The 11,399-nt window shown below is 45.9% G+C and overlaps 1 protein-coding gene across 1 annotated transcript; it reads left to right on the top strand.

Moving 5' to 3' along the window:
• The first annotated feature begins 588 nt into the window (after window positions 1–588).
• Window positions 589–4,868, top strand: CCDC70 (coiled-coil domain containing 70). The gene is made up of 2 exons (XM_010352923.2): window positions 589–863; window positions 3,965–4,868. Exon 2 carries the CDS (start codon window positions 4,012–4,014, stop codon window positions 4,711–4,713), a length of 702 nt encoding a protein of 233 aa, XP_010351225.1. The 5' UTR covers window positions 589–863; window positions 3,965–4,011; the 3' UTR covers window positions 4,714–4,868.
• The last annotated feature ends 6,531 nt before the right edge of the window (window positions 4,869–11,399 follow it).

The raw sequence follows: 11,399 nt of genomic DNA, 5'->3' as shown, positions 1-11,399 counted from the left end.
CAGTGCACAAAAAAGGGTAACTATATGAGATGATGCATATGTTAATTTATTTGACTATTTAAAAATTTTACTATGTGACAAAAATTCTGGAGTTGAAAATGAAATATTAAAGAGGAGTTCAACAGCATATTTGAACTGACAGAAGAAAAAATCCACGAGCTTGTAAACCGGTTGAGATTATCTAATCTAAGCAACAGAAAGAAAAAAGAATGAAGAAAAATGAATATAACTTTAGAGACCTGGGGGACACCCTCACGCTACTAGTAATCACATAATATGAGCCCTAGAAGGAGAGGAGACAGAGAAAATGGAAGAAAGAATATTTGAAGAAGTAATGGCCAAAAACTTCTGAAATTTGATGAAAAACTGTATCAAATCTGCATATCCAAGAAGCTCAACAATCTCCAAGTAGAATAAACCTCAAGACCAAGACACATCCTAGTCAAACTATCAAAGCCAAAGACAAAGAATCTGGAAAGCAGCAAGAGAAGTGATTCATCCCACACACAGCCCTCACCAGACCATGACTTCCTAGAACCATGCTCCTGGAACCAATGCCGACAGAATCTGAGGTAACAATCACTCGTGAGTCATCAACAGCACTGCCCCATCAGGGAAGTCAAAGACGGAAAAGGAACTCTTTCAGACCTTTCAAGTGCCCCCTCCTTTCCTTAAAGTCTTTTATAGGGGACTTCTTCTTGGAGTCTCCATCCTGTGAGTCAGGTCTGAAAGGGCACAGATAGGTCACAGCCAGCATTGTTGGGGCAGGCCTGCAAGCAGCATCATTGGGGATCTGACATGACGATGGCCGCCTGCACCCTCTGAGGGCTACAGGACTTACCCCGTTGGGAAGCAGCTAAGCAGTAAGTAACTGTTGGCTTTAGACTGTATAGTATTTGTTCTAAGCATAAGGTAATATATATTTTCCTTAAAAAGAAGTTCCTAGTCTTACAGTATAACTGAAAACTAGGCATGTTTCTTTAATGCATGTTTTTATAGCTATACAGATACACATCTACAGTTTTATATTGTACTTTATATCTTAATACACATCTACATATTTGATATGGTTCTTATTTTCTTTCTTTCTTAAAGAAAGTTTAGTGTTCACTTGAGAATATGTGAATTTTTTCCAACATCCTAACCCAGTAGACGCCCATTCATCCAGCTGCTATTTTCTGAACACCTATCCTGTGGCAGGACGTTTCGCTGGATGCCAGACATAGAGATGGAAGATGAGGTGTTTCTAGTGGGACAGGAAGTGCACATGCTCAGTCTGAGCTTAGGAGAGACTGCCTGGAGGAGGTATCTGAGTGCTGAAGGATTCGCTAGGTGAACTGAAGTGAGCTTGGACAAGGCTATCCAGGGAGAGGGGGCCAGCATGACATGGAAGTGAGGGAGGACCTCGCATATTAGACGGATTCCAGGCAAAGAGTCATACAACATAGAAAATCAAATTTCCAAAATGCAGTTAAATTCAGTTCAATTCAACCAACATTTTCACCAATTCCCTCCTATATAGACGGCTTTATATTATAATAGCTCCTGGATTACAGAGATGTCAGGAAGACATGTACACACCTAATTTCAATCAAGTCTGACAAGTAACAGTGGAGTAACAGACAGATAGCATTGCGGAGGTGGTGAGGAACTATGTCTGGAGGGTCCGAGTGGCTTTCAGAGGGGAAGGGATGAACAGGAATTCAAGCCCACCATAGGAGGAAAAGGGGCTCTCAGTAGAGGATGCGGCATGTGCTTCAGCATCCAGGCAGGAAACTGCAGGCAGGGTGCCAAGAGCTGAATAGAACTCATTCATACTGGGCCTTAGATTTGGAGTTGGGTGCAGGCTGGGTAGGAAGGACAGGGAGAAGCAAGCTGGAGTTGGGCTGCACAGGGCCTTCCTAGGGCATTCAGCTTTGATCTTTGGGCTACAGGGTCTTTGAAGGTGTGTGAACTGATGTGATAGGACGAGAAAGTGTTTTAGAAAACACCTGTAGGGCTACAGTGCGGGGGCAGATAAGAAGGTAAGATCAATACAGAGAGCAGCGAGGCTGTTTCAGGCATCCTGGCCTGACCTGGCTGTGGTTGGGGAGATGGAACAGGGGCATGGTTTCAAGAAATGTTAAGGATCTCAGCTAGGCGGGCTTGATGGTTGAGGAGAGAAGTATGGTGAGGGAGAGGGAAAGGTCAAGGATGTACCCCTGGTTCTGGTTTGTGTGACTTGATGGATGGTGATGCCACCAGCTGTCCACAGCCTAGCCACTGTCTCTTCATATGGGTGCGTGCGCACACACACACACACACACACTCAGTTGTGTCTTTTCTCCTCCTCCACTCCCTGTTCCTAAACCAGAAATGGAAAAACACAGAGAAAGCCCTGAACATTTCCCCAAAAGGTCTCATGGATGATGAATCAGTGAGGTCCACTGAGTGAGGGCCAGACCCTGGCAACTTCCTCGAGAAAGCACAAAATGGAAAACAACGCTCTCAGCATGTGCATGCACCACTTATCTGACAACACAGCTCTTTACTGCCCCCTAACCACCTTCCTATGTCCAGTACTTTTTCTCATCCCTTGATTCATGTTTGTAGTTACAGGGATTGTTACAGATAGTTCTGCTATCTGATTCCTCAGATATATGGCAATGTTTGAAGATCTTTCTCCTTCCCTCTCTCCCTCTCTGTCTTTTTCTTTTCTTTTTTTCTTTTCCTTCTTTCTTCTCCCCAGCTTTTATTCTATTGTGAAATATACTGTATTGACTGGAGTACATAAAATATCCATGTACTGCTTAACACGTTTTTATAACAACACACATGAAACCGCCACCAAGCAAAGAAACAGAATGCTGCTAGCACTGCAGAAGCCCCTCTCAAGTACTCACTTAATCACAATCCTTAGTCTCACCTCCTCATCCCACACCCCAAATCCTCCCACACCAGCAACTATTACTCTGACTTTGGGACTCACTTCCTTGCTTTTCTTTCTGTGTTGGGGGTGGAGAGATAGGGAGAGGAGAGGACAGGGATCTTTCTGTGTTAACCTAGAAAGTATGTTCTAAGTATGTTCCCCTAGACCATGGCATTTAGTCCTGCTTGTTTGGAACTTCATTCTTTGAAATTCCCTGATCCTGCTTCTCTCTTTCAGCAGAGTGTTTATAAGATTCACCCATACTGTTGATGGCAGCCATGCTGTCTGCCACGTGGATATACCGCCATTTTTTATTCCACTCTATTGGGATGGTCACTGGATTGTTTCCAGAGTTGAGCTCTTATGAGCAAAGCTCCTCGAACACACTTGTACATGTATCCTAGTCACAGTTCCCAAGTTTCCTCAGGGTTTATATCTGGGACCGGAGTTGCTGGGTCATCTGGTATCTTTCTTACTGTTCCATATTACTCAATATTGCATGAGGGTCTTCTTGTTCCATGACCCTGGCAACATTCACCATTGTCTCTCACCTTTTTGTTTTAAACCACTTTTCCCAAAATAAACTCCTCTCCTAATATACACTGTCCTCCTCCCCTCTGAGGTCAGTGGGCCTATCTTCTGTGTCCCAGGCTCGTAATAGAGGACATTCACATGTGAGCATGACCATAGGCAGACAGGAACAATTCCCAAGTGAGTACACCAAAACCTAAATTCATTCGGGTTGACTGAACAAACGTAAATTCTTCTTGGCCTCGTCATATCACACCTGTGTGTTCTGATACCCTAGTTGAGAGCCACTGTCCTTCTTGGCTGAGTGTCTATGTTTTTAGCAGCCTTGAGCTTGAATGTACTGACTGCCTCTCCAGCTCACAGCCATGACCACCCCACGTTTCTCGACCAAAGCTTGTCCCTCACAAACACCACCATGGGGACAAAGAACAGTGATTACATTTTCTCAAATCCAGTACTACAGAACCAAGGGCCATCCCTTGGCATGTGATACTCACAGATCTCTCTTCTCTGCTGCCCCCACAGGGTCTGACCAGCTGACCTGGACCTGGCCAAGGGTCCTGTCATCCCTCATGGCCACCCCACCATTCCGACTGTTAAGGAAGATGTTTTCCTTCAAGGTGAGTAGATGGATGGGGCTTGCCTGCTTCCGGTCCCTGGTGACATCCTCTCCCAGTATTCGCCAGAAGAAACTAATGCACAAGCTGCAGGAGGAAAAGGCTTTTCGTGAAGAGATGAAAATTTTTCGTGAGAAAATAGAGGACTTCAGGGAAGAAATGTGGACTTTCCGAGGCAAAATCCGTGCTTTCCGGGGCCAGATCCTGGGTTTTTGGGAAGAGGAGAGATCTTTCTGGGAAGAGGAGAAAAGCTTCTGGAAAGAGGAAAAATCCTTCTGGGAAATGGAAAAGTCTTTCAGGGAGGAAGAGAAAACTTTTTGGAAAAAGTACCGCATTTTCTGGAAGGACGATAAGGCCTTCTGGAAAGAGGACAATGCCTTATGGGAAAAAGACCGGAACCTTCTTCAGGAGGACAAGGCCCTGTGGGAGGAAGAAAAGGCCCTGTGGGTAGAGGAAAGAGCCCTCCTTGAGGAGGAGAAAGCCCTGTGGGAGGATAAAACGTCCCTCTGGGAGGAAGAGAATGCCCTCTGGGAGGAGGAGAGGGCCTTCTGGGTGGACAGCAATGGCCACATTGCCAGGGAGCAGATGCTCGAAAATGGGTTCCACAACGCCGACAGAGGGCAGCGCTCGCTGGCCTTCTCCCGAGGCAGGGCATAACCAGCATGCAGGTGCAGGGCCCTGTGGTCCAGACTCCCCTGGGTTGGGATTCAAGTCCAGGGTGAACTCATGTGCTGGAGAAAAAACACACTCATTGGTCTCCTTGTTTTGAAAGATCCAATAAAGTCCTGAGGCAAGGTTTGGAAATCCAACTTCTTTGAGGAAGGCTGGCTGCATTTTTTCCAGGTTTTGTGATGCTCCAAGATCATATTCCCATCTCTGGGCCACAGAGCTCGGTCCCAGGCAGCTCCCAGTGACTCCAGCCTGTGCGGGTGTTTGGAAGTAGAGACGCTTTGGCTCTCTTTAAAAGAGTCAAAATGGGGAGGAGAGGCTTGGGCTGTGCCAGCTAGAAACACACAGGGATGGAGAGGGGCTGAGACACCACTGTCTCTGCCACACTGCAGGGAGGTCACTTCTTCACTTGGGGCAGTCTTGGAGGCCTGGAGAGGGCTGACAGCATTCCAGTAAAGGCCTCCGTGCTGTTAACTCTTTGTTTGTGCCTCTTCCTCCCCTGGTAGGGCATGTGGAGGACACAGGCAGAATCCATGCACAACCCACTCACTGGTAGTTCCGAGTTCCACCAAACGTCTCAGCGGCCCTACTCAGGCAGCATGAAAATAGGGCCTTGGCGTGGAGGCTGAGACTCAAGAGTTCGGCCCCCAAGAGCACTGACGCCCCTGACGAGGGAGTCAAGCTGACCCATGGAGTGGCCTGGGCAATGCACAGGCATGCTCCCTGCCCCTGCCCTCACATATTCCCACTCACAGAAGTCTCATGGTCCCTGTTTTTCTGTATTATACATTCTTTTTGGGGGGCTTCCTGCTTTCATCTATTTTAAAATTAAAATACCCTAGGAGGTAGCACACTGAATGAATGTGCATGAATGTGGTCAAGCAACTTATGTGCCCAACTTTTCTTCTGGGGGTGGGGAGATTAGATGGCCTTTATGGGGAATGCTACACAAATGACCAAAAGTGTAAGGGAGTAAGAAACGCCACGACAAATGTGTCTTGCTTCCCCTTTCCTTAGGCCTGGCCTTCATTGTTATATTAACACATCAACTTACCTCACCATGGTGGGTCCCCTACTACTAGACAAGCACTTTCTCATGCACCTCCTCATGTGACCTTCACCACAGCTCTGTGGGTTGGCAGGAAGGTGCATAAACCCATTGTACAGATGAGGAAACAGAGACCTAAAGAAGCAATGTGAGTGCATGTGGTCCGGCAAGTAGCAAATGGGAGGGCCAGGACAAGAACCCACAGTGTCTGTCTCTTGGTATTGTGGCCCTTTCCTAATACAGCCCTGGGTCATGGAAAGTGACTTGGCTGATAGTGGTGTCAATACTGGGAGAGCCTTAAAGTACACTAGGATTTCACAGTGGCTTGGGGGTGGAGAGATAGGGAGAGGAGAGGACAGGGATCTTTACAAAGTCAAGGGTGAACAAACACCCTTGGTGCCAGGAGAGTGAGCTGACTCCCAGGAGCAGCCAGGCCTCTGAGGCTCCAGATGATGGTGGGAAAGCCTGGGTTACTGCATGGCCAACGGAAAACTTGGGAAAGTCTGGGTTCCCTGCAAGTCCTCTGATTCTCAGAGAAAGCAGGGTCAGAGCAAGCAGGGAGAGCAATCAGAGTTCTCTGATTCTCAGAGAAAGCAGGGAGCAGCTTTCTCCTTGGTCACGCACACACACACCCATCCTCAGCTCTCCATGGGTCCCAGGGCAAGGACTTCAGCAAGCCATGGGGAACAGGATGCAGGGTGGAGAGAATTCGATTTCAAGAGGGCTGCCAGGGGCCCACACTCAAGACCTGGATGGTGTGGGCCACTGCATGGTGTTCACACTGCAGGAACCCCAGTGCAGAGAAAAGCTGCAGATTCAAAAATCCCCAGGGATTCTCCCAAAGACAAAACTCAGGGTGAAGGGAGATGAAAAGTGTACTCTAGACCTCCACGATTGCAGACTCCTTTTATTTTCTATGGAAAGGAAGTTCTCAAAGCTTGGTCAGCACTTGGGTGAACTCAACCTTTCTTCTTGTTCCCTGCCATCCAACAAGAAGGTGTGCAGCCAGCATCCCTTTGCTACATAAATCAGTTAATTCATCATCCACTTATGTATTTATTCACCACCACTGTGCCTTCCAACACTATGCTATGTTTGGGAATGAGCTAATTCTTGCCTATAGGAAGCTTCCCATCTAGTGGGGGAGACAGATAACCACACAATCACAATGTCATTGTTTGGAAAAGTTGGCAAATGCTAGGAGGGAAGAGGCCCATGGGGCTGCCTCTCTGAGAGAGCACTACAGCAGTGCATGTCACTCAAGCATGCTTTAAACACTACGCAAAGATGCATAGAGATGAATGAAACTGAGTTTTAGCCAAAAGGAAACCTAAGGATAAGTAAGCTGTGTACAACTAATGTCTGGGAATCACTTGCCCTTCGCCACTGGTTCACAGATAGAGAGAGTGCAGATAACATTCACAGAAACATCTCCTAACCTCTGGGCTTTTATTAATACTGTTAGCACAAATGCAGATAGATTTCTCCACAACCTCAGCAGCAGCCAAAGCTGGCTTCCCTTAGCCAGCACCTGTGACAGCAAGGCTGAACTCCTGAGAGAGTTCCTGGGTCTTTCGTAAGATGAAGCACAGGCAAATATCTATGGAGAAGCTCAGCCTCCCTGCTTTGAGCTCCTGGCAGGAAGAAATGTCATTTATGCTGTTTCAGAGTCCTGCTCATTTAGCTGAGTTCCAGATTCGAAATGAATCATCTTTTATTCCAAAATCATAATGCAGATACTGGAAGATTCAGAGGCGCCAGAAACAGCATCTATTGCCACAACTGTTGTTTCACCATTAAATTCATCTTCCCCGCAAAGCCTGAGCTGTGCCTCCAGCCAGAAGCGCTTACCCAAATTACCCAAAGCTGCCAGGAGGTCAAGGATATATTTTTGAAATGCAGTGGGTTCTCCAGTGTCTTCTCTGGTTTAAACCATCTGTGGTTTAAATAATCTCCAGGAAAGGGGCTACTCACCCAACCCCTCTCCACCTTGCCATCCCTAGACTCATGCGAGAGTTTAGATAGAGAAGGCATCCCACTGGCTGTCTAGTTGAACTCCCTCATTTTGTAGATGAAGGAACAATGCTCACTGAAGAGACTTTGGCTGTGGTAAGGAGTGGAGCTGTGTCATGACCAAAGTCTGACTCTTGTTCATCTATTGCTTTCTCCATCCTCACTTTATTAACCTCAACAAAGCTATTCCTCACTGCCCCGAGGAGGGTGGACGATTTCCTAAGGTCTTATGTGCCAGCATTAGACGTCGTGCTGTCAAGAATTCTCTTGTCCCTTTAAACGTATCAATGGGGCTAGCTCCACCCTTGTCCCTAAATTAAAACTCAAGTAGACACCATGGATTCTTCCAGTCACTTTAAGTTAAAAAAACACGGTCCCCATTCAGTAATTTTTTTTTTTTTTTTTTTTTTTTTTTTTTGAGATGGAGTCTCGCACTGTCTCCCAGGCTGGAGTGCAGTGGCACAATCTCGGCTCACTTCAACCTCCGCCTTCCGGGTTCAAGCAATTCTCCTGCCTCAGTCTCCTGAGTAGCTGGGATTACAGGCACCTGCCACCATGCCTGGCTAATTTTTGTATTTTTAGTAGAGACGGGGTTTCACCATGTTGTCCAGGCTGGTTTCGAACTCCTGACCTCGTGATCAGCCCACCTCAGCCTCCCAAAGTGCTGGGATTACAGGTGTGAACCACAGCGCCTGGCCTCAATTCAGTAATGGAGATGTTCCACTCCCATGTAATAAAGCTCTGGACCCTTAGTGGGCTCTGCAGGAATGAGAAATCCCGCCGTTGAAGAGGAGATGAAACGGCCGGATACTTCTTTTTCTCTCCTGGTCATGCTTATGTAGGTTTGGATCCTTCCAAGGTAGAGGGGATGGAGAAGCAGGAAAGTTCTTCCATGACTGATCCTATTCTAGAGCTTTGATCTTCTCTGGATTTGACAGCTGTTTAAAGCTGCTGCTTCTTACTCTTTATGGTGGCTTTTGTGGTTCCTTGGTTACCCCTTCCCCGGTGATAGTCGTTGATGCCAAGGTGAAGTCACTTACATCAGGCCCAAGCAAAGTGGAGCCGGGGAGGTCATGAAGGAGGGGATCTCACACACATATTTCCGAGATAAGAACACAAGGACCTTCTAAAAACCCACAAATCCCTGAACATCCTGCATGTCCTGCACATCCTGCTGTTCAACACAAGTCTGTAGCAGGGCTACCACAAGAAATTCTGCAAGATTGTGGCATTCCAGATAAGCTGCTCTTACAAGACTTGCCTAGCAATGGCTGTCTCCACCAATAAGTGAGCACCAGCTCCTGCCACAAGCCCCTGTGACCAACGATTTTTGTTTCAGAATAGCCTATGTGAACCTCTTCTTTGTCTTTTAAAAGTTTCCCTTTACATTAATTTATCCGGATATACCAAGATCATCATGGCTTGCATATACTGGATGGCAATCCCCTGTCACTATCAAATAAACTCTTTTTTGTCAGAGCCTCTCTGTCCTGTCAATAAAATAGGTTGATGCCCCCAACAAACACACACACACACACACACACGAGGAACGACACTCTTATCTGCCGTCCCATCCATGAGCATGAGATGTAACTATTCAGCTGGTTGCTTACTACACTTATCATGGCCTTACACAGTCATGGTACTCCCAACCTCCCCAGAAGATCCTCTCGCACAGGATCTAAGACACTGGTTCTCTTTCTTTTGCAAAGCCTGTGTCTCCTCCATGGTGATACATTCATTCATTTTGGCTTCAACAAACTCTGGAATGCAATTACCCTTCAAACCGTAACTCTCTACTCTGATACCGGCAGCTGCTTTAGTCAGCTTCTCACCCTTTGGATTATGCAGGCATGACTTAGTCACCAAAACACCAGTTACCCAAACTGTAGGTACCATGTTTTAAGTTGTATATGTGATACTAAAGTCCTTCCTCTTGACTTGGGATAGAATGTAGCCCCTTCCCAAGTCTTTCCCGTTGATAGGAGTAGAAGGATTCACAATATAGGCCCTCTATAAATATATCTTCCAAAATTCTCCAGAAATTTCCTACCCTTGACCCTTTAGTATCTTCAGTGTGGGTGAGAGTCTAAGAGTTATGTAAATGATTTTTGGAAAGTTGTTTGGTAAATTCTGCATATGGTTTGGCACCTCTCAATTCTTCAGCTAAAATTTCCTTCTAATGTTTTGTTAGATCTGCATGTATTTAACCAAGCTCTAGTACTTTATGGATTAGTTTCTATATTGGTAATTTCAACTCCATTGAAGTTACCATCCCAGGCTTGGTTTCTCCACGAAGGTGCCTTTGGCATTTGGGATAAGGTGATTCTTTACTGTACAGTATTTTCTCAGCATTGCAGGACATTTAGCATCCCTGGCCCCACTACATGTCTGCAATGCTGGCCAGTCTTTGGTGACAACTAAAAATTACCCCCACCCATTTCCAGGCATCCCAAGGGAGACACTTCTGTCCCATTTGAGAACCAGTGATCTTTCAATTAGATAAGAGGATGAGCTCTCATTGTCCATCAGTACAAATTACTTCTTTGCATAGGGGTATGCCCTGTCCTTCACATAGGAACTAAAGCAGCAAGGTTTGGTGAAGTGTGGCTGACTCAGTGCAAGAACACCCATCCTACTACTGTTGGTCAGCAGCATGAGTTTTGTTGCTTCAGTTACACCTTCCCTTACCTGATGCCCTTTCTCACTGAGGATGATAGTGTTGTTCTGGTTGGATAATACTTTGAAATATATAAGAGTTATTTGTTTTGTGCGTGTGACTATATTTAACCAGAGCCATCCATTTTAGGACACATTAAAAATACACATAGAAAGGGTCTTTATTCAGTTTTTGGCTTTTAAAATAGGTTCTTGGCCCATTTCAGAAGCATTATGAGAGGAGGAAAAAAGGGGAAAAAAGGGAATAATTTTCAAATTAAAGGGCAAAGCCCAGAAGAAATGAGAATGAAAGAGAAGAGGAGGGGATGTCCAGTTAACGATACAAAGCATATGCATCCACTGGCTTCTACTTCCTCCCTAAGTCCCAATAAAACACAGAAAAGGGGTTGTTTTTAAAAATCAGAAATAAATCCACAAGAACAAAAAGAATCAGAAAGAAACCAATAGCAATGCAATTTTGAAAGCAGAAAATCTGAGGAATGAGTTGTAATGGACTTAGCAAAAATAATAAAGCTGAATCCTAAACTGGCAGTGGGGAAAGCCAAGAACCAACTCAACTTACACTGCAGAGCCACCTTCCTCTCACCAAGGCTGGAAAATTAGCAGGCCAGGTGCTTCCTGAAGCACAGGGAGAGATGGAGCCAAGGACAGGAAGACTACATTTTCAAGAAGCAAACTCTTAGATTCTCTCCCCTACAAACTGTTCATCCATTTTGTAGAAGATAGGAGGTTTATTCTTTGGGGAGGACAAAACTCAGGGTCCTTAAACTGCAGATATCAGATATTGCAGAAGATGGTGATACCTCACAAAAAATTGGCTAAAAAGTAAAATTGTACATTATGTGTTGAGACCTTCCTCCTCCCCATCTCCCGCCCGGTCCCCTCCCCACCATAGGAGCCGACCTCCCAGATGACTCCTAGTGATTCTGCCCCT

Source organism: Rhinopithecus roxellana, chromosome 18, assembly GCF_007565055.1.
Source record: "Rhinopithecus roxellana isolate Shanxi Qingling chromosome 18, ASM756505v1, whole genome shotgun sequence".
NCBI classification, from domain to species: Eukaryota; Metazoa; Chordata; class Mammalia; order Primates; family Cercopithecidae; genus Rhinopithecus; species Rhinopithecus roxellana.
Note: the sequence above shows the minus strand (reverse complement) of the source record. Positions and strands in the feature narration are given on the sequence as shown.

Coding starts and splice junctions, on each gene's coding strand:
- CCDC70 (XM_010352923.2), top strand. CDS start 4,012: ATGGCCACCCCACCATTCCGACTGTTAAGGAAGATGTTTTCCTTCAAG.